Source organism: Lithobates pipiens, unplaced genomic scaffold (genome assembly GCF_037356315.1).
Source record: "Lithobates pipiens isolate NorthernLeopardFrog02 unplaced genomic scaffold, aLitPip1_a1.2 Scaffold_27, whole genome shotgun sequence".
NCBI lineage: Eukaryota > Metazoa > Chordata > Amphibia > Anura > Ranidae > Lithobates > Lithobates pipiens.
Window position 1 is genome coordinate 151811728 of NW_027507788.1, and position 24799 is coordinate 151836526.

General features: G+C 41.1%; 1 protein-coding gene across 2 annotated transcripts in view; it reads right to left on the reverse strand.

Moving 5' to 3' along the window:
- Nucleotides 1-24799, reverse strand: part of MORN1 (MORN repeat containing 1) — a 536457-nt gene that overhangs the window by 195258 nt on the left and 316400 nt on the right. For both annotated transcript variants that reach the window (XM_077457667.1, XM_077457666.1), the window contains exons 11-12: nucleotides 19333-19478; nucleotides 6264-6352 (exon numbers count right to left, since the gene is read on the reverse strand). In XM_077457667.1, the coding sequence (XP_077313793.1) occupies nucleotides 6264-6352; nucleotides 19333-19478 (235 nt within the window). The remainder of the gene's footprint in view (nucleotides 1-6263; nucleotides 6353-19332; nucleotides 19479-24799) is intronic.

Below are 24799 nucleotides of genomic sequence, written 5' to 3' on the forward strand. Positions count from 1 at the left end.
TTGTTTTATTTTTTATCTTTTAAACAAGCCTTTACAATCACTTTAATAAATCTTAAAGCTGAAAAACGTAAACATTTTAAAACTCCGCCTTCTAGTTTAACCCTACCCACTTTCCCTGTTGTGGCAGATGCAAAGATCTGTTCCACTGTATGTTTATTCATATATACTGTACACTGTGCACACTCCTGATTGTAATAATAATAATAGTCACACATGAGCCCAAACATCAATGAAATGAGAAAAAATGGTACCAAGTGGGCCAAAGAAAAATGAAAAAATAGTAGAGCTTTTCTAAAATCACTAACAACATCTATTCTGGCAGTGCTTAGATGAAATACCTATTGTTATAAAAACAGATCCTTCCCAGATAATAGTAGAGAAATTCTAAAATGTCAAATAACAGAAAAGTTTGAAGAGACAAAAAGTAAATGTAGGTCAGTACAGAAACAAGTTACAAAATTCCAAATGGGTTTTATATTTAACCACAGATAACTGTCCTAAATATCAGCATGCTGCTTATATTAGGAACAGCGCAGCAGTGCTAAGGTTTTTATAGACATCAGAAGGCTTGACAGAACAGCGAACAGAAAATGTTATATTTAAAGCATCATTCCACCTTTTTCCCAAATGTGGTATGGTAAGCAAGAGCAATAAAAGAATCGATTTTGTAAAACATATTCTTTACCTGTTTTGGTTTATTATGCCTGCAGAGGCTCTTGAAATATTTCTTGTGCCCAGTAAGAAATGTTTCGATTTTACCGGTTATCACAGAACACAGCCATATCAGTAGGAATAAGTAGAATAATTTCGGCATAAATTATTTATTGAAAATTGCCAATATTGCTATATCAAACAAAAGTTGCTTGAAGAACGTCTACTCTTTTTATCTGTATTTATTTATATTACATATTTTTTGAAGGATACATTTAGGGTAACAAATTTCATTTACTGTACTTTATATTTGTGCTTGATCACTATTTGTCTTTGTCTGTTTTATTTTACCTTTTTTCTCATTGTGTGAAAAAAAAAACTTACAATAATGTGGGGCTATTTTTGGCAGGAGAACTGGTCTATCTGCAGTCAACTGAACCTTAAAGCGGTAGTAAACCCGCATTTTTTTTTTTTTAAAAACCTGCAAAGCAAAAGGCATAATGAGCTAGTATGCACCGCATACTAGCTCATTATGAAATACTTACCTTAGAACGAGGCCCCGACATCTCGCCCGATCCACGCCGAGGAAGCCGACATGCTCCCTCGGCGTCTCTTCCGGGTATCGCGGCTCCGGCGCTGTGAGTGGCCGGAGCCGCGATATCGTCACTCCCGCGCATGCGCGCGGGAGATTTAAATCCGGCCGGACGAGCGCTGCCGGATTTTCGCGGAGAGAACCCCCTTGTGCGCATGCGCCGCTGCAGTCAGCGGCGCATACCGAGGGGAATATCTCCTAAACCGTACAGGTTTAGGAGATATTTTTTTTACCTACAGGTAAGCCTTATTATAGGCTTTCCTGTAGGTAAAAGTTAAAAAAGTGGGTTTACTTCCACTTTAAAAACCAACAACACAACCTAAATTTGCCTTTCCTATTGATGTCATTGCATATCAAGATATCTAATTTGTACCCAAATTTCCTGTATTTTGTCAAAATATTTTAGCAAAAAAAGAATCTCAAATTTACTCCAAAATACAATAAAAAATATAATAAAAATCCAAAATCAGCAGTTTCTATGGAATATCGGTAAATATATAAAACGTGTCAGTTTGTAAAATCTTTCCACACAAGGTTTACACAGCTTTTACCAACTAAATGAAAATATGAAAAATATAATAAAGTTGTGTGATTTTATGTGAAAAGATTTATTAGTAGACCCATCTTGACTAAAATTCTTCCATGGCAACAGTAAACAGGAAGAGTTTAGATAAATCATTACTAGGAATGTAGTTATATTAATAATGATTTTCTATCTGAAAATATTAATAAGTATGCCTATTAAAGATATTTCATAATTAGAAATGTCTGCAAGCTATACTATAGTACCAAAATTTATCCTAACGATATCAAAATTCATTTACATTTTTTTTCCATTTGGCTAAAGAACAACACAAGCAAACACGTGTTCTGGGATTAAAGGAAGAAAAAAATCAGTTTTGTAAAAAATCATATGACATATAGAATTTCTATGCAAGCTATGTTATAATTTCATTTTCTCAAAACGGCCTTTTGATTTCTATCTGCATCTAGCCATAATTCCTCAAAACTACCAAGAAGGTATACCCTTATGGTGCTAGTGACTATTTTTTTTATATATTGAAGTGAAATCTTCTATATATTCTTTTTGTATGTTTTTTTTTTTTTTTTTTTATTGTTTTGCTGATGATTGTTCTTTATGGCCTATTTGTACCCATTCATATTGTCTTGTCATGGTATTTTGACGTATATCAATAAATAAAGAATATATATATATATATATAAAAAAAAAACTGCCAAGACTATAACATTTTTCTTCCATGCAGCCATGGCAACAGTATACAATCTGTAAAAAAAATCTTCCTTTGATGCAAGAAGTCTATACAGTGCTTGAATCTACAGTGACATAAGTACAGATATGCTGCAAGTTTAAAAGAATGCAAGGGCATGCAATGTTTCATATTACAAAACGCATATGTGATTAGTTAGTTCCTCAGACTTAGCAGCACTTTTAGCACGTGAACTGGCATGGAATAGACCTTTATTTACTGAACAACAGGAGGTAAACATATGCAAGAAAGTCTGAAAAAATTCTTACAATGAATATACAGTAGTTGACCTATGTAGAGGTGGTTGTTTTTATTTTAATGACTGATATGAAAAAGACAAACACAAGTAAGCACAGTCCTATAAAAAAATATACTAACTGCAGGGGAAAGAACTGAATGAATCAAAATAAGGAAGTGAAATATAGTTTATTTTAACCGATTACTTAAAACCCTTCTAGGTACTTTTTTTTTTTTTTAATGCTAGTCAAGAAAAACACCAACCAAGTACTTAAAACCCTTCTAGGTACCTGAGGCGTAGATAGGGGGGTGGGTCAGGGGTGTTCAAACCCCCCCAGACCATCCTGGCAAAATGGCCAGACAGTGTTGTTAGTCATTGCTGCTTAGCCTCAGCATTAGCACAGTAGAAGCAATCAGAGTTTTGTAGTTCAGCAGCCAGCCCCCCTTCTATTGTGCCCCATCCCCTCAGTTTAATAAAGGGTCCCCCTGAAAAGCATGAAACTATTGCAAGGTCTCAGATGACAGCAACTGACAGTGCACGGTTGAGGAAACTCCAAACTTCTAGTACCATATGACACAGCCGAAGAGAGACTGGGGATGCAGAAGGTTTCCTATTTCTGTGCCGTGGTGAATCTGAGGTCTGGTAAGTGGGGAGGCATACATTTTCTGTTTTGGAAAGGAGGACGTGAGAATTCCAGCCTGGGGAAGTTTCTTTTGGTGGGAGGTTAAGGAAAGGGAGGTGGGTTTGCTTTTGGAGAAGGGGAGGGTGTTTCTTGTAGAAAGGTTTACAGGGGGTGGTTAATGGCAGGGATTTGCTTCTGGGAGGGAGTTTGATTGGATGAAGGGAGATTTTCTTCATAATTAGGAATCTTTGCTGGGGGAGAGGTTGTAGACTGAGGGAGAGATTTTTGCTTTGGGGGAGTCGGTTTCGAGAAATGAGGGGGGTTTAATTTTTGGAGGGATATTTGAGGGAGGGAGATATTTTTCTGTGGGAATATTTGCTTGAGGAGGAGGATTCTTAGGAGGGAGAGGGGATTTTTTTTAATTTAAAAGAGATTTTTTTTTTATTATACTTACCTAGGTGAATGGAGAATCGATCCGATGTTGCATCTGTCCCCAGCTGGTTCTAAGACCAACAACAAAGCGATCATAGACTGCTGATCACTCAGTTCTCAGCCTTCGGTGAGCAAAGAGTGGGAACTGTCAGTCCCTGGCTCTGCCCCCCCCACCCCCAAGTTCACTGGAATGCCAGGCTGTGGAGGGGGCAGGAGCGGCTGGCTCAGGGTCTCCGCGGCTCACTGAGAGGCTGAGCGAGCTGCTGGTCCAGGCATCTGGGTGGACCCTGATTTTTAAGTTAGGATCTTTCCATAGCCTGGACCTGCGGAGCTAAGTCAGCTGACAGCGGGCTATAGCTGGCTGTCGGCTAAAAACGAGTCACAAAAGTGCAGAGCCAACTGCACTCCTCCCAAGGAGAAGTACAACCAATCGGTATGCCATCCCTTCAGATCGCATGCACCGGTGACATCACTGGCTGCTTTCCATGTGAATATCTCCTAAACACCACAAGTTTAGAAGATATTTACTGTACCTACAGGTAAGCATTATTATTGGGCTTATTTGTACGTACAAGTTCAAAATCTGGGTTTACTACAGTTTAAGCCTGAATAAAAGCCAACCATATTAACCAGGTGCAAAGGGCACCATCCTGTGATAGGCACATCTCTTAAAACATTTCATAAAATTTAAATATATGTATTATTTACTGCCTACAACAATACGTTGCCCCTTGCACCTGCTCAACTTGCACAGTAAGATTAACTAAAATCCATTCTTGGGTCTCATACATCCTACATGACCATGGTGCAGCAAGTATACTGCAAATACCTGCACCCGGGATCTCAGATGCTCCAATATCTGCTCAGCCTGTACATCTGAGTGATGGGCTGAAAAGAGCCAAGGCTGTCTGCTGCTGTAAACATGTATCTGCACATCCAGTGGTTATCTGCAGGTAGGGATACATTTTTGCCTTTGGATAAAATCTCTCTGCATCCAGGATCAGAAATTTGTCCCTAACAGCAGGTAACCACTGTGACCCAGGGTTTGTTAGTGTGTCACTCGGGCTTAATCGATGTGGGGAGTAATGTAGATGATACCGAATGTGCTACAGGAATGTCAGCAAGGGATGGAGATCACCCCAGCTCCTGTAGTCACGGAACGGAAGAGAGGAAAAAAAAAATCCCTGGTGCCGCACATCCACGGAGTCCTATAGTAATGTAATAGTGATGGGAAAGACCTCAGCCTGGGTTCCTGCCAGGCCACACCCCAACGTGTTTTGCCTTGTCCCCCCGAGCTGGATGTGCAGATACATGTTAACAGCATTGGCTCTTTTCAGCCCATCATTCAGGTGAACAGGCTGAGCAGCTGACAACATTTGGAACATCCGGGATCCTGGCTGTAGGTATTCATGGTATATTTGCCATTCCATGGCCATTTAGAACATATGAATGAGATCTAAAGCCTGGTTCACATGGTAAGTTTTTTTTTCATTCAACCCAGTGGGCTGAAGGAAAAAAAAAAACTAGGTAGCTTAGGAGGAGCTCGCTGTACTAATGAGTACACCACTGCACTACAACAGCGTGCATTGCTTTCTATTCAGTTGAATGGGGATCATTTTTGCTGCACTGCATTGTAAAGCCTCATGGCCCCCACTCTGCTGTCACATGTTTTTACCATACCTCCCCCAACATAAAAAAAATAGTGTAAAGAATGCCTTTTAGTTTGAAAGACCCGAACCCCCCCCCGGGAAAAAAAATATCTACGCCCCTTCTAGGTACTTTGTTCAAAGAAAACACCAAATCTGTTGATTTTTCTATTAACATTTGCAATTGTGCCCCTACAAGCTTTTGCAATATACGCCATGTCATTGTTAAAATTCTGCTATTTGGAAGATAATACAGTAGACATTGCTGTCTATCTTCTGTCTGCCCACCTAAGGTGACCTAGCCACAACACTGTCTACACTTCGCTTGATGCAATAAGCAAAATATGAATACCATATTTATCAGGGCACAATGAATACCCCAAAAGTCTGTACAAACATCACATGACAACACTAAACCTAACATAATAACATAAACATAACATAATAACATAACATAAACATAACATCAAAACTTTTTCAGAAATTTGCATTCCTGACATGCCCTGCAATACAAAATAGACCAGAAAATCTGAACCTGGATTTTAAACAGTCTTCTGAAATATAATTAATTAATTAATTATGTTTCTTATTACTGTAATATCAAATGATCCGATTTGAAATTCACCCTTGTCATGCCAGGGGGGTTCCCAAGTAGATAATACAAGGGAGATCTGATTAGTTCTAGGAAGGACACGCTGTTATTTCCCAGAATAGAAGTCTCAGTAAGGAGTCTGTCTTGCTTGAGGGAAAGTAAGCACGGCATAAGAGGGAAAGCATACCCAGCTGAGCGACAGAAATACTGATTCGCACCTACCTGCTGTCTTCAATCTTTTCTTGTGAGACTGTCATTTTCTCAGTTTTTTCTGCAGATAGCTTTCCACTGGCTTTCTTCCTGCTTTGCAGCTGAAATTATGAAAAGTATAACGGTGTCTATACAGTATGTGTAAAACATCGTTCCACATGTGAACAAAGTGAGAAATACTTCTATTTGACAAAGGACATTATTTAAATTAAATCATTATTGGCTTTTGTATCATTCAATTATAATAATCTACCTTTCTACTACCTAACTATATATATATATATATGTATATATAAAAGTATTGGGACACACGTTTTAAATATATATATATATATATATATATATATATATATATGTATATATATATATATATATAAATACATATACACACACACACACACACACACTATATTGTCAAAAGTATTGGGAAATCTACCTTTACACGCACATGAACTTTAATGGCATCCCAGTCTTAGTCCATAGGGTTCAATATTGAGTTGGCCCACCTTTTGCAGCTATAACAGCTTCAGATTTCCTGGGAAGGCTGTCTACAGGGTTTAGGAGTGTGTCTATAGGAATGTTAGACCATTCTTCCTGAAGTGCATTTGTGAGGTCAGGCACTGATGTTGGATGATCTGTATGGGATTAGGTCAGGGCTCGGTGTAGGCCAGTCAAGTTCCTCCACCCCAAACTCGCTCATCCATGTCTTTATGGACCTTGCTTTGTGCACGGGTGCGCAGTCATGTTGGAACAGGAAGGGGCCATTCCCACAAATCTGGGAGCATGAAATTGCCCAAAATGTCTTGGTATGCTGACACCTTAAGAGTTCCATTGAAACCCCTGAAAAACAACCCCAAACCATAATACCCTCGCCACCAAATTATTTGGACCAGTGCACAAAGCAAGGTCCATAAAGACATGGATGAGAGAGTTTGGGGTGGAGGAACTTGTCTGGCCTGCACAGAGTCCTGACCACAACCCGATGGAACACCTTTGGGATGAATTAGAGCGAAGACTGCGAGTCAGGGCATCTCATTCGCATCAGAGCCTGACCTCACAAATGCTCTTCTGGAAGAATGGTCAAAAATTCCAATAAACACACTCCTAAATCTTGTGGACAGCCTTGCAGAAGAGTTAAAGCTATTATAACTGCAAAAGGTGGGCCAACTCAGTATTGAACCCTACATATTAAGATGGGGATGGCATTAAAGTTCATGTGCGTGTAAAGGCAATAGTCCCGATACTTTTGGTAATATAGTGTATTATCTCCCTCTATCTAACACAATCTAAAATATCTTGAGTATCTATTTAACTACAGCAAGGGTAGGCAACCTTGGCCCTCCAGTTGTTTTAAAACTAAAAGTCCCATGAGACATTGCAAGACCCTAATAATCACAGGCATGATTCCTAGAGGCAGAGGCATGATGGGATTTGTAGTTTCACCACAGCTGGAGGGCCGAGGTTGCCTACCCCTGATCTACAGCATCTATCTACATCTATTTTATCTATCTGTCTCTCACTCACTCAGGCTGGGTTCACACTAGTGTGGGCCATGCAGCCCATGTTTGCTTGGTCACAGCAGCTTATTCCTTTGAATGGACTGCTGTGCCGTGTAAACCGCAGAAAAATAGATGCCTGCAACTTTTTTAAAACACGGCTGCATGGAAATCACATGGTTTTTTTGACCATGCAGTTTCTCAGTGGTTCTTAAACCCATGATCACGCTGCAGGCTGGGATGCGGGGGGTGCCATTTAGAATGAACTACAGCCCTGCGTGTCTCACAAGAGCAGCACGATTCAGCGGAGGGTGGTTGCAGGTGCAGGATTCAATGCAATTCCCGCTCCCACAACCGGAATGCACAGTGCAGGTGTGAACCTAGTCTTATAGCACTTTTCCCCAGAATTTCTATGACACTCCGATGATTTAATGGCTGTACAGCGGGTAAAATAAGTATTGAACACATCACCATTTTTCTAGGTAAATATATTTCTAAGGTGCTATTGACATGAATTGTTCACCACATGTTGGTAACAACCCATACAATCCATGCAAAGAAACCAAAACAAATAAGTTCAGAAATGAAGTTATGTGTAAATAAATGCAATGACACAGGAAAAAAAGTATTGAACACATGAAGAAAGGGAGGTGCAAAAAGGCATGGAAAGCCAAGACACCAGCTGAGATCTATCAGTAATTAGTAACAAATCCTGCCCCTTGTCAGTACAAATGAATATCATCTGGTTCAGTCTCAACTGACGGCCTATAAAAAGGTGTCTCTACCAAGGTGTCACACAAGAAACATCTTATGATGTGTAAAAAGAAAAGAGTGCTCTCAAGACCTTCACAACCTTATTGTTGCACAACATACTGATGTCTTTGGTTAAAGAAGGATTTTTAAACTTCTGAATGTTCCAGTGAGCACTGTTGGGGCCATAATCTAGAAGTGGAAAGAACACCATTTCACCATAAACTAGCCACGACCAGTTGCTCCTCTCAAGACTTCTGACAGAGGAGTGAAAATAATCATCAGAAGAGTTGTCCGAGAACAACTTGCGGAGAGCTTCAGAATAAGGATGAGCTCCGGTGTCTTCGCACAGCCCACATGCAGAGCCCGACAGGAATTCGGCACTGTACTGCACTAATCCATAGGCAGTGAGACATTTCCCAATCTCTGCAGCCGCGCATCGGGGAAATGTCTCACTGCCTGTGATTAGCGTAGCGCAGTGCCGACTTCCTGGTGGGCTCTGCACGTGGGCTGTGCGAACACACTGGAGATCATTCTTACTTCTGAAAGACCTAGAATTAGCAGGTACAATTGTTTCAAAGAAAGCACTAAGTAATGCACTCATCCCATGGCCTGTACGCACCCTCACCATGCAATATCCATTGCTGAAGTAAAAGCATGTTGAAGCTCATTTAAAGTTTGCTGCACAACATTTAGACAAGCCTGTGAAATACTGGGAGAATATAGTGTGGTTAGATGAGACCAAAATGGAACTCTTTGGATGCCACAATACACACCATGTTTGGAAGCCAAATGGCACTGCACATCACCCCAAAAACACCATCTTAACAGTGAAGTTTGGAGGTGGAAACATCATGGTGCGGGGCTGTTTTTCAGCATACAACACTGGCAAAGTTCATATCACTGATGGAAGGTTGAATGGAAAAATGTACCAAAACATTCCTTGATAAAAATCTGCTGGCATCTACCAGGATGATGAAGATGAAACAATGGTGGACATTTCAGCAAGACAATGATCCCAAACACAAAGCCAAGGAAACTCTCAATTGGTTTTAAAGAAAGAAAATAAAGCTCCTAGAATGGCCCAAGCAATCACCTGTCTTGAATCCAATAGAAAATCTATGGAAAGAACTAAAGATCAGAGTTCATAGAAGAGGCCCATGAAACCTTCAAGATTTGAAGACTGTGTGGAAGAATGGGCTAAAATCACACCTGAGCAATGCATGCCACTAGTTTTTCCATACAGGAGGCATCTTAAAGCTGTCATTACCAACAAGAATTTTGTACAAAGTATTAAATACATTTTAGTTAGTGTGTCCAATTCTCTTTCCCTCTGTCATTCCATTTTATTACACATAACTTTATTTCTAAACTTATTTGTTTTGGTTTCTTTGTATGTATGGATTGCATGGGTTGTTACCAACATGTGGTGAACATTTCATGCACATTTATAAATATATTTACGTAGCAAAATAGTGACTTGTTCAATTCCTTATTGTACCAACTGTATGTCTGTAAGCCCTTGTACACACGGTCGGAGATTCCGACAACCAAATCCGTCGGAGTAATTCCGACGGATTAATTCCGGAAGAGGTCCAGAAGTGATGTTGCATACACACGGTCGGACTAAATTGTCGGAAAATCCGATTGTACATAACGTGATGACGTTATTTCGTTACGACGGGACTATGTTCAGGCTAGTAGCCAATAGCTTTGGTCTAGGAATTTGATCTGAGCAGGCGTGGCACTTTGTCCGTCGGAGTAGGCTACACATGATCGGAGTATGTCCAATAGGTGCATTTTGTCGGAAAATTTTACTGGCAAGTTGGAAAACTTGGTCCGTCGGATATTCCGACGGAAACAGTCCGATGCAGACCACACACAGTCAGAATATCCGACAAAACGGTCCGATAGGACACATTCCGTCTGAATCTCCGACCATGTGTACAAGGGCTAAGACTGGGTAACGATATGAGATTGTAAGCTCCTTAGATGTATGGGAGTAAATCTTAAGATAACATTAATAATAATATCATCCTGTCTACAGCTAATATTTTTAAAGGCTGTGGCTCTTTGTGTTCATTTGACATTTTTTTGAGCTTTTTTCTGTCTCCATGTACAGACAGATTATTTCCCAATATGAACAATTCTATTAAGTCTTACCATATAAGTAAAGCAGGCAGATGCAAAAGGAGATCAGTGGTAGTGCTTCATTGGCATGGATGGTCATTACCACCAACAATACAATAGGTTCTAAAAGTTCTTGCCAAGGAACACGAGATATTTTCATAGTATTGCAATAATGGTCTTTTCATAACCCAACTTACAAAAAGAGCAACCGCAAGTCAAGTGACAAAGTGTTAGCACAAAAGCTTATCAAGCCTTGTTGCACAAACACCAATAATCTGATGGTATATTTGTATCTCCTGCGTTCTCAGCTGTGGTCCATGAACCATGATGACTAGAAGGCATTACATAGGATTCAAAGGAGCACAAATTGTATCAGCTTGTGATAACACGGTTTTGAAAGAAGTCGATATAGTCAAGGATGATAGCCGAAATTCAATGAATGTATCATGCGTTCCATTGTTGTTACCAGCCCATTAAGTGATGCTCTGTTTATTTCACTGTCGTTTCTAGTATTTTTTTTTTTTCTTTTTAAGAATATGTTTTATTGGGTTTCAAAGCACATCAAGACATGTGGGCAGACAAAGTCAACAAATATCACATAAAGAGGAAGGTACAGTGCAACAGAGAAATACTGAAAAAAGTAATGAACATGACTAAATGTACAAAGTGTCCCTAAATAACTTGTGTGGTAAGGAAAAATTATACCGAGGCTCATGAAGACAAGTTTCTGTTACCTTCATCAAAATGGAAATGCATCAAGAGAAAATAGATAGCCAGAGAAGGTGTAAAGAGAACAAAGAAAAGAAAAGAAAAGGAAAAAGTACCGTATATACTCGAGTATAAGCCGAGATTTTCAGCCTCTTTTTTGAGGCTGAAAGTGCCCCCTCGGCTTATACTCGAGTCACCGCTGTCTGACTGCTCGATCAGCGTATCGAGCAGACAGACGGCGGACATTAAAATTCAAAAGCAGCGCCTCCTTCTCCGCCTCCGCCTGTGATAGGCGGAACACTGAATTTCCCAGCAGTCAGTGTTCCGCCTATCACGGACATCCGTTCATTCTCATACTACGGACGAGTATGAGAGGATGTCCGTGATAGGCGGAACACAGGCTGCTGGGAAATTGAGTGTTCCGCCTATCACAGGCGGAGGACGGAGGCGCGGCTTTTGAATTGTAGAATGGCCGCCGAGAAGAGCGGCGATCCTGGAGCGGCGATCCATCGGCACGACACGGGACGGAGGAGGCACGGGACGGAGGAGGCACGGGACAGAGGAGGCACGGGACAGAGGAGGCACGGGACAGAGGAGGCACGGGACAGAGGAGGCACGGGACAGAGGAGGCACGGGACAGAGGAGGCACGGGACAGAGGAGGCACGGGACAGAGGAGGCTCGGGACGACGGCGGCTCGGGACGGAGGCTTGGGACACAGGTAGGCTGGACACACACACAAGGCTGCACGGACACACACACACACACACACACACACACACACACACAGGGATGGATGGATGGATGGATGGATACACACACACACACACACACACACAGGGATGGATGGATGGATGGATACACACACACACACACACACACACACAGGGATGGATGGATGGATGGATGGATACACACACACACACACACACACACAGGGATGGATGGATGGATGAATACACACACACACACACACACACACACACACACACACACACACACAGGGATGGATGGATGGATGGATACACACACAGGGATGGATGGACGGACACACACACAGGGATGGATGGATGGATGGATGGATGGACACACACACAGGGATGGATGGACGGACACACACACAGGGATGGACGGACACACAGGGATGGACAGCCATGTCTCACCCTCGGCTTATACACGAGTCAATAAGTTTTCCAGTTTTTTGGGGGTAAATTGGGGGCCTCGGCTTATATTCGGGTCGGCCTATACTCGAGTATATACGGTAGTTAGAACGGGGAGGATATTCAGCTGGGAGATCACCAAGACTAACAGCTATGTATGGTCGAAATTCTGAAGGAAAAGGGCTAAAAGTCTAAAGAAAGGACTAAAGTTTGGTCAATGTAGAAGAATCAGTCCAGGTACCATAATGGCAGAAACTTTGGATGCCATTTGTAGAGATTAGCAGTTATTACCTCAATCCTCATAATAAGGTTAAAGTGGAATTCCACCCAAAAAAATCATGATGTGCATAAAAAAAAAATAAAAAAAAAAAAATCGGAGAACATTTTTTTACTCACCACTTTAATGCGTGTTGCTAGGGAGTCCCTCGTAATCTGCCTCCTTCGGTACCTGGGCTCCTGACGTCACTTTCCTTGGCGCAGGAAGGGAGATCAACTCTCCTCCTCCCTCTAAGCAATCATCTGTGACACGTGACAGGTCCTAGATGATTGAGCGGCCAGTCACAGCTCACGGCTCATGCAAACGAGTGGGAATTCGATACCCCCACATCGCTGGACCCTGGGACAGGTAAGTGTCCGATTATTAAAAGTCAGCAGCTGCAGTATTTGTTGCTGCTGACTTTTATTTATTTATTTGTTTTAGTGGGAACTCCGCTTTAAGTTCCTTTATCCATTCCCTAATAGTGCCTAATCCCTAATAAATTTATATATTGCTTGTTGGCACAATTTTTTTTAGTGTGTTAAGTACATTTTTTATTTTTTTGTAGCGCCGGGGATCTGGGTTTCACTACCAAGTAGGGTTATTTATTTTTATGTCTTATTGATATTTTATTTCTGCTTTTATTGATTTAATTGCTTGCCTTTTTCTGTGCTTTTCTATTAACTATTTATTGATTACTTATTGACAAATTACATCACTTTTTTCCCTAGTTACATCACTGCGTCTATCTGGGCCCACAACCCAGGGGGGTTATTCATCCTTTTTACACATTGAATATTTGTGCTGTATGTATGTTTTTTTTTATTAATTCATCTTTTCTGCTGCTTTGCACAGGATCCTGGCTGGTGGTAGTGGGGGGGGGGGGGGTTTGGGGGGCCAGGTCAACTTTTGCATCAGGGCCCACAAGCTGCACACTACGCCTCTGGATGTTTCTGTCGGTGGCTAAGATAGTCCACTTTCCAGTTCTCTACCCCTGGAATGTGGACGGCAGACAGCACTGACACATGCCTTATTGCCCAGGATAACACATGACTGACCTGCATGTAGGCCAGACGACTCTTGGTGCCACCCTGATGGTTGACATAGGCCACAGCTGTGGCATTGTCGGTTTGCACCCTTACCAGGTGACCCTGTAACTTTGATGTCCAATAATTCAGCACAAGGCATATTGCTCGCAGCACTAGCACATTAATGGGCAATCCCCGTTCCTTCAAAATTCATTTCCCCCTGGACTGTGAAACTTTCCATGACTGCCCCCCAGCCGAAAAAAAGCTGGCATCTGTGGTCACTACCTTCTACGACAGTGGAAGAAAAGAACTTCCTTGTACCAGATTCTGGTCTACTAACCACCAAGCGAGACTTCCTTGAGCTCTGGGGGTTATGATCATGCAGGAATCCAAAGCCTGTATCTTCCTGCTCCATGCAGACAGAATCTGCTGCAATGCCCTGGAATGGAACTGGGCATACGGAATTGCTTCGAATGAGAAAACCATTCTTCCCAGAAGACTCATACAGAGTCGGACAGACGGGCATCTTTCGGCTTACCTGCTGAACCTGATCCTTTAGGGGTTCAACCCTTCTTGGAGGCAAGAACACTCTTGCCTGGACTGTATCCATGATAAGGCCTAAGTATTTCAGACTTTGAACCGGTTTTAGAGCCGATTTCTTTGAATTTATGATCCAGCCGAGATGTTCCAGGAATTGGACCATAAAGGTCACGGTCCTTATCAAAACTTGCAGCGATTGATCCCTGAGTACAAAATCATCTAAGTAGCCTGCAATCAAGATTCCTCAAGATCTTAGAAGACCCAGTACGGGTGCTAGGATCTTTGTGAAGACCCGTGGTGTGGTTGTGAGCCCAATGGGCAGAGCCACAAACTGAAAATGTTGTTCCTCTATGACAAAGCCTTTGATGAGGTTGAAATATTGGCACATGCAGGTATGCATCCCTGATATCTATGGATACCAGAAAATCTCCTTCTTGGAGAGAGGTCATGACAGAGCAGACTGATTCCATTTAAAAGGGCCACACTGAGAGATAACAGCAGTTCAGTGCTCTTAGATCCAGAATTGGTCTTATGTCACCATTTGGCTTTGTAACCGTGAACAGATTAGAATAAAACCCTGTTCTCCTTTCGGGAACTGGGACCTTCATAATCACCCCTTGCCGCCCTAAACAGTCTAGTGCTTGGAATAATAAGCCCTTTCTTGAAAGGTCTATGGGAACTCTGGATCTCACAAATCTTTGAGGAGGGTAACAGTGTAATTCCAACCTGTACCCCTGAGACACTATGAAGATGACCCCCCCATCCTGAATTAGCGTTCCCCACAATCCCACAAACTGCAGCATCCCTCTAAACCAGCCAAAGCTGATGCCAGGTTCTCTTAAGTAATAAACTCTGAGGTAGTAGTACTGGTAGTGGCCACAATGCATAACTTTTGCGCAAACTAATCAATGTACGCTTATTGCGATTTTGTTTTTTACCAAAAATTTGTAGAAGAATACATATCATCCTAAACTGAGAAAAAAAAATGCTTTTTAAAAAAAAAAAAATGGGGACAATTATTATAGCAAAAAGTACAAAATATTTTTTTTTTTCAAAATTGTCACTCTTTTTTTGCACAAAAAATAAAAACCACAGAGGCAATCAAATACCACTAAAAGAAAGCTCTACTTGTGGGAAAAAAAGGACATCAATTTTGTTTGGGTGCAATGTCGCACGTCCACACAATTGTCAGTTAAAGCAACGTAGTGTCGAATCGCAGCTCCTTATTCACCAGCGCCAGAGAATCCTGTAGTGGTAACAGGGGTTCACCAACATAGACTCTCCAGATACTGTAGCTCTCCTTTATGAAAAGTTAACAAACAGACTCAAAAGAAGTAAAATAAAGGATCACAGTGTAGTAATTTAATAAAATTCTTTCTCTAATATTTAAAAGACAAATGCGCACTTACAATTATTGGCGGTATCGTTAGCACCAACATACGGTATCTCTCAAAAGTGAGTACACCCCTCACATTTTTGTAAATATTTTATTATATCTTTTCATGTGACAACACTGAAGAAATTATACTTTGCTACAATGTAAAGTAGTGAGCGTACAGCTTGTATAACAGTGTAAATTTGTTGTCCCCTCAAAATAATTCAACACACAAGCACTAATGTCTAAACCTCGGGCAATGCAAGTGAGTACACCCCTGAGTGAAAATTTCCAAATTGGGGCCAATGTATCAATAATTTGTGTGGCCACCATTATTTTCCAGCACTGCCTTAACCCTCTTGGGCATGGAGTTCACCAGAGCTTCACAGGTTACCACTGGAGTCCTCTTCCACTCCTCCAGGAGGACATCACAGAGCTGGTGGATGTTAGAGACCTTGTGCTCCTCCACTTTCCTTTTGAGGATGCCCCACAGATGCTCAATAGGGTTTAGGCCTGGAGACATGCTTGGCCAGTCCCTCACTTTTACCCTCAGCTCCTTTAGCAAGGCAGTGGTTGCCTTGCAGGTGTGTGTGGGGTCTTTATCATGTTTGAATACTGCCCAGCAGCCCAGTCTTCGAAGGTAGGGGATCATGCTCTGCTTCAGTATGTCACAGTGCATGTTGGTATTCATGGTTCCCCCCAATGAACTGTAGTTCCCCAGTGCTGACAGCACTCATGCAGCCCCAAACCATGACACTCCCACCACCATTCTTGACTGTAGGCAAGACACACTTTTCTTTGTACTCCTTACCTGGTTGCCGCCACACATGCGTGACACCATCTGAACCATATAAGTTTATAATGTTTTCACAGGACATGGTTCCAGTAATCTATGTCCTTAGTCTGCTTATCTTCAGCAAACTGTTTATGGGTTTTCTTGTGCATCATCTTTAGAAGAGTCTTCCTTCTGGGACGACAGCCAAGCAGACCAATTTGATGGAGTGTGCGGAGTATGGTCTGTGCACTGACAGGCTGACCCTCCACCCCTTCAACCTCTGCAGCATTGCTGGCAGCACGCATACGTCTATTTCCCAAAGACAACCTCTAGATATGATGCTGAGCATGTGCACTTAACATCTTTGGTTGACCATGGTGAAGCCTGGACCTGTCCTGTTAAACCACTGTATGGCCTTGGCCACAGTGCTGCAGCTTAATTTTTAAGGCATTGGCAATCTTCTTATAGCCTAGGTCATTTTTATGTAGAGCAACAATTCTTTTTTTTTTAGATCTTCAGAGAGTTCATTGCCATGAGGTGCCATGTTGAACTTCCAGTGACCAGCATGAGAGAGTGAGAGTGATAACACCAAATTTAACACACCTGCTCCCCATTCACACCTGAGACCTTGTAACACTAATGAGTCGCATGACACCGGGGAGGGAAAATGGCTAATTGGGGCCAATTTGGACATTTTCACTTGGGGTGTACTCACTTTTGTTGCCAGCGGTTTAGACAATAATGGCTGTGTGTTGAGTTATTTTGAGGGGACAGCAAATTTACACTGTTATACAAGCTGTACACTACTACTTTACATTGTAGCAAAGTGTAATTTCTTCAGTGTTTTACAAAATGTGAGGGGTGTACTCACTTTTGTGAGATACTGTATAGAGACACACTGTGTGTGCCTTTCGTATGCTCCAAAAGCGGCCTGCGTTCTAGCCTTGTTAAGGGACTTTTTGCGTTATTGCATTTTTTGATTTATAGATTAATGACTATTTAGTAGTGCCTAACATTTTTTTTTCTTTGAAAGTTTAACCACTTAAGGACTGCACCTATTTTTCAGTTAAAATAGTTTTTTTTTTTTTTTGCTAGAAAATGACTTTGAACCACCAATCATTATAAATATTTTTTTCAGACACCCTAGAGAATAAAATGGCGGTTGTTGCAATACTTTATGTCACATCGTATTTGCGCAGCAGTCTTACAAGTGCAATTTTTCGGGAAAAAATAAAAAAATTTGACTTAGAAAATAAGACAACAGTAAAGTTAGCCCATTATTTTTATATTGTGAAAGATAATGGTACGCCAAGTAAATTGATACTCAACATGTCATGCTTCGAAATTGCGCCCGCTCATGGAATGGCAACAAACTTTTACCCTTAAAAATCTCCATAGGCGACGTTTAAAAATTTCTACAGGTTACCAGTTACAGAGGAGGTCTAGAATTATCTCTCTCACTCTAACGGTCATGGCGATACCTCACATGTGTGGTTTGAACACCGTTTTCATATGCAGGCTTGACTTACGTATGTGTTCACTTCTGCGTGCAAGCTGGGGCGCTTAAAATGTAAAATTTTTTGGGAAGTTAGAACCTCATGACTAGGCTTAGAAAGCTGGCAGGTTAAATGGCTACTGTCCAAAGTCACCCATGTATGTGTGTGTGTGCGTAGAGGGTTAATTATCCCAACTACAGCCACCTATGGTAGACTCTGGTAACACTTTGATTTGTTGTTTTTGCAGAATTGGTAGCCATTTTAGGCATAAAACCACGTAAAAAGTAAGGTTAGAAGACCAAAGATCGCAAAGCAGTCATAGTACTAGACACTAGTGTTTCTCAACTCCAGTCCTCAAGGCGCCCCAACAGGTCATGTTTTTTAGGATTTCCCTCAGATGAAACAGCTGTGGTAATTACTAACGCAGTTAAACTGATCAAATCACCTGTGCAAAATAATGGAAAGCCTGAAAACATGACCTGTTGGGGCGCCTTGAGGATTGGTGTTAAGAAACAATGCAATAGACAATGGAATGGTCTTAATTGTTATCTTTACTGTCATTTTTTTCTTTTTGTTTGCTGGAGTTTTGGTTTGAGATAACCAAATGATCATTACCTAATGCAAGCATATTTACATTAGCTGAAAGCCTCAGTTCAATATTATTTGGCACCAGTGCATATTTTATGAGTTTTATATTATATATTTTAGAGAAAACGGTTATTTTTTATGGAACTAATTTCTGGAGACATTTCATAATTTGGATGAGCACCACCCTATGTCTCTGTGTTGCCTTAAAGCCACTATAAATGTCATATTGAGTTGGGTCCAAACCTTTCAAAAACTCAGGAAGGCTTCTCATCAATGGAAAATTGAAAATATAATATGTATGGAGTACTTGTCTTAAATACATATAATATTGTTCTTTTTGCTTCCTTTTTCATTCAGCTAATATAGAGAAAATATCCACGGCAGTGAAATGTGTCTTTTTTGCTGTTATACAAAGAAACAGGAATAGTGAATTCGTCTTTGTTCTCATTCAGTCAATTATCTGTTTTTTGACACCTGCCAACTGCTGTGGTGATGTGTCTGCTGTTTATTATCTGAATAATCCTTTGTAGGTAACAGGACAAAAAAACAACCGTGTTGTTTCACATAGACCTCCTTCAAAGTACAATTCTTTTTTTCCTCTTGAAGACACATGCTTTCTGATACGTGGTCAGGGGAAGGGGGGGCATTTATAAATAATTGTGAGAGCTGTACTCAGCTGCACAAAAGCTTATATTTTATTCAGGAGAATGCTGCTTTCCACGAATATGTTCATTTCAGTTTGAAAGATAAGGCATGTAGCCTATTTACCGATATTGCTTACCTTGTCAGCATCTTCAAAAAGATGGAGGAATCGTGATGGTGTTGGTCCAAACACGACATCTTCAAAAACAGCATGGCCCATTTCAACTCTTTTATTTGGAGGAGGTAAAGAGATGTCCTCTTCGCTTATGGAGATTTTGGTGTATTCTTGAGAAAAACAGAACCATGAAAAATTAAGTTGTGCCATCTTTAGGGACAAGAACACACCACGTCATAATCATGATTTAAAGTAATTTCTAACTGGATGGCTTTTCTTTCTTTAAAAAAAGAAGTACACCTCATACTCCTCATACACCTCACTTTACAGAAAAACAGTGTACAAATCAAAATTTTCAGAAAGAATAGAGCAAGAAGTACTGTACGATAATTGTGAAGGTTAGAAGTCATTTTTAGGATTAAACAGCTTAATGCAATCTGAACTTCCACATATATAACGTACAAAAAATGGAATAAAGATATATTCCCAGTGTGTAGGTGTCTCCTGATTTTTGTTGGAGAAATAAGAAAACTCATAGCTGAGAAGATACCCCAGCATAGCAGAAGGAATCGATGCTAGTATAATAGTGGAGGAAGAATAAAACAGTGTTGCGTTCACGGTCCACAGCCCGGGGGGCTTAGTTTGTCAAGGGAGAGGGGAGAAAAGAGAAAAAAAAAGGGGGGGGGAAGGAGGGGAGAAAGAGACCAGAATGACATGGAGGATAGGGTAGGGGATAAAAGATAAAATGACAAGAAGGGATCCATCAAGGGTCAAGATACCATCCAATACAGCTCCCCATCACAACTCTGACACATGAGGAATAAAAGTGTAAGAGGACTATTGTCCAAGCAAACAGCAATCAATGACTCACAGCCATTGATTATATCTCGAAGAGTACTTAAAGCGGAGTTTCACCAATAAACAAAAATTCATTACTGTGCAGCAAATAATATAATAAATGACATTTGGAGATTTTTTTTTAACTTACCTTTTCATGCCTGTTGCTATGTGGTCCCTTCAAATCTTCACCTTCCTCACGTGGCCCCTTACGTCATTTCCCTCAGCACCTCCACTCACTACTGTTCCTGGGAGATGTGTGTCATCATTTCCCAGGAGTCGGGGCAGAGCCAAGGGCTTCATTGCCATCACAATGGAGTGGGCACTTCCGAAGACGCCACCCATTGTGATGGCAACCTGAGAAGTTGACGGCGCTACGATACTGTGAAAATGTTCGTGCGCGAGAACGGGCTGTGCATGCTGGTCGCTCAGCTGCAACGTATCCTGGAACATTATGCTTGTGGGCTTCACATGCCCACAAGCAATATGAGAATGGCCTGGAAGCAATTATTTAAGTTCATTTTTTATAGTAAACCGGACATCGGGAGACAAATTTTTCTAAAGACGTGAGTGTTAAATGTCTGTTATGACCTTAAGAAATGTTTTAAAAAAAAAAATTACATGTTGTTGGAATTCCAGTAAAACCATTTCTGATTTATTTCAGAGGTCCTGTCCCCAAGGGCCTTTGTAAGGGCCTTCATTTCCTGTATTTAATTTACTCTGGCAAACCGCTGCCTTTCCATGATGACCATTTTTGATACTCCTTTGTGCCCTTTCCAGAAGCCTTTTTGAAATCCAAACCACCAAAAACAACACTGAAATTCAGATTTGGCCACATTTATTTTCATCCGAAATTCAGAATCGACCCTAGTTACCATGCTCACTTTGACTAGCTGACCAAAAGTAGCTCAATAAAAAGAGGCATCATGGTATCGTGCAAATACAGTAATGTCCTCAAATGGAAAATGTATTTGTACAGCTCAGATAAATAGAAAAAGAAGAGTTTTTGCCATCCAAAGCAACCTAATTCCAGCTTTAATTTTTCTAGCGCAGGCTAAAAACAAAATCTTAAACCTGAATGGTTTTATTGGCCAAGACTACTCCCTTTTTGTTTTACTGTATTGGTAAACCAGATCAGCATGACCTTTTGCATCAGTATGCTGACTCTAGCCCTTTGTGCCAATACAAACTGAAATTAAAACAGACAGTTGACGTTAAATATCATACTATCCAATTCTCTCCTTTTTAGTGTGTGAAAAATACAGCAGTGTGCATAACACTTGATAATGTTATCGCTACAATAACAATTCCTTAGGGCAGTTAACAGATTTACTGCATGTGGGTATTAAGGTATGTGAAAAATGTAAAAACCTGTAATCATTTGATAAAAAGATTAATTGTACTGTGTGTACATAAAATATGCTTAAACTGAACTCTAGCAAAAAGCTAAATACATATTTGAACTCCATGCATGTCAGTCCCTTTATATGCCAAATAATTCATAATACTTTTGAGCCAGTGTGTGATCTGGGCACCCTGCATCATAGCATAGCCATGTACTGGACCTGCCTGCAGACAATGGGCCAACATCAGCTTGTGAATGGACAATATAGGAGCAGTAGTATAATAAAGTGGTCATCCCCTTGCTTTCCCCTCTAATAAGCGTGTTCCCTGTAAGCAATATGTCCCTCGTTGGTTTGTAATGTTGTCCTTCTATTTTGCAGTATCGGTGTTGCTGTGCGGGGAATTGCAGAGCCAATATGAAGACAGATTCAGGTACTTATGTAAAAATATATTTTTAATAAATGCATAGCTGGATAAAATGGTGTCTTTACACCTCCCCACAGGAAAACTAGACAAAACAAATCTTTCACCAGTCAGCAAAGAAGAGAAGAGGAAACCATAAAAAATGGTTTGTGATCACTCATAACTGTGCAGTCTCCATTTTTAAAATCTATTGAGGGGGATGTGTTCAGAACTAAAGAATGCTTAGCAATTATTTTATAGGCTCAAATTAAAATGATAATTCTGTCGAAATTCCATTTGAGATCACAGGACAGCCCCGAGTACACAATCACTATGCAGGATTTGTGCCTCCTCAAAGTCTAATACAGCCCTGTCCAAATCATGCCACCTTAGCCTCCGCAACATTTCCAGAATGCGCCCCTTTTTAACTAATGACACCACCAAGCTTCTAATTCACTCCCTGGTCATCTGTCGTCTTGACTACTGCAACTCCCTCCTCATTGGATTACTTTTACATAGACTATCCCCCCTGTAGTCCATAATGAATGCCGCTGCCAGACTCATCCACCTTACCAGCCATTCAGTGTCCTCCACCCCTCTCTGCCAATCCCTCCACTGGCTTCCCCTCACCCAACGATTAAAATTCAAAGTACTAACAATAATTTACAAAGCCACCCATAACTCTGCCCCTAGTTACATCACTAACCTAGTCCCAAAATACCAACCAAGCCGCTCTCTTCGGTCATCCCAAGACCTCCTGCTCTCTAGCTCCCTTGTCACCTCCTCCCATGCTCGCCTCCAGGATTTCTCCAGAGCTTCTCCCATCCTTTGGAACTCCCTATCCCAATCTGTCCGACTGTCCTCTAATCTATCCATCTTTAGACGATCCCTGAAAACCCTTCTCTTCAAAGAAGCCTATCCTGTTTCTAACTAATACTGTTTTACTTCATCAGCTCATCCCCCCACAGCTATTGCCTTTTGTATCAATTGACCCTTCCTTTTTAGATTGTAAGCTCTAACGAGCAGGGCCATCTGATTCCTTTTGTACCAAATTGTAATGTAACTGTAATGTCTGCCCTCATGTTGTAAAGTGCTGCGCAAACTGTTGGCGCTATATAAAACCTGTATTATAATAATAATAATACGGATTTTTTTCAATTTCGTATGTGTGTGTTTTTTGCCTACCAAAGATTTGAAAGTTGGTCCAGTCAATTTTGTCAAGCTGGGCAACCTTGCCAAGGAGCACCGTCCACACAGCATAAGAACAAAAACGCAATATATTGCAGCTTACTAGTCTGTAGACGTAGTGTCTGCATTTCTTTTCTTTTCTCAGGCTGCCATTCTCAGGAAGTATAGAAAGGGTCCCTTGATCTCGCCAGAAATGCAGTGTTCGTGTCACTTCCTGTGAGCTTAACAAAAAGTGTTTTCTTCTTTCTGTAAACTAATAAGCTTCTCTTAACCCATGTAATAAAGATAAACAAATGCAGACATGTTTGAAGTCCACTGCTCCCCCCATAGATGCAGTGGAGATGTGATTGTAGCCACCCCAGGACACTTCCCATCTCTGGGTGGCTGCAGTCACTCCTCCACTGCATCCAGGTGAAGTGTGTTATTTTTAGGATTAACAGTAGTTAATAAAGGGGAAAAAATAAGAAAAAAATCAAACAAATGCATACACCTCATCTGAGGTCTGGTAAGCTGCAATATTTGACATTTTTGCTTTTCACTTTAGATATTAGATATGGTTGAATCTTTACTGTAGCAGCAACACAGCTTTATCAGAAAAACGAGTTAACATCCCCCCATCCTGCCTCCCCATCACTATGCCTGTAGCTTGCTTGTTGGACAAAGAAGCACCCTGCTGCTCACTCTGTTCCATCCATATGTCATTATTTGCCATATCTGTATGTGAGAGTCTCATCAGCTTCTAATGCTAGCCTTGCCCATCCTAGTACTGTGTGCAGTGCAGGGGGTTACAGGAGGCTAATATCAGGACAAATGTAAGTGCTTACACTAGGTGCTTTTAAAAAAGAGTGATCAGATGTCCCCAATTTCCATGGACAGTTCCATATTTTAGGTGGCTGTCCACAGTAGAACATGTCCCTGAATTTTTCCTAGTTTTTCAAATGTTATTCCTGGCCCATGACCTGTGGGGTTAGCAACATTTTTCTTCCATTATTTACTACTGACCTCTGCACTATTTACAACTGTCCTCTGCAGTCTGATTACTACTGATCCCTGCACTCTGCAATATTTACTACTGTACTCTTTTTTTTCCCCTTGCTATTGACCCCTGCACTGTGTGTTGCATACTACTGACTTCCAAACTCAGTATTGCTCACTACTGACCTCTGCACTGCTACTCCCCTCCTCACACCTGACCTGTCCACACTGAGTCCCCAGGGGGCCATGGTGCATCATCACAAACCCCCCTATTTTTTTTTTTAACTGCACATCGTCATAATTGCCTGTTCAGTGTTCATGTATAGTCATGATTACCTATTTGTTACCCAAGCATTCCAACAGTTGTAGCATAAGTGACATACATAAAAATGAGTGGGTGGTCATGGCATCAAGAACTGGGGAACTCACCAGCAGATGCAACTCAATGCCAAGGTCCAGTGAGGGAGGAAAGGGGGAACTTTTGCTGGAGGTGGTGTATCGGGACACTGAGGAAATTTTTGTTGGGAAGCACCCAGTACTTTGCTTACCTTTAACATCTACTCTTTATGCACTATTTAACCCTGACCCCTGCACTCTGTTTGTTTACTCCTGGCTTCTGCACTCTGTGTATTACCCACGCCTGACCTTGACCCCTACACTCTGTGCATTATGCATTCCTGACATTTACTTTTTAATAAATATATAACTGGTGTATTGTAAATCTGCATGGAGTTCATTTTAAAAC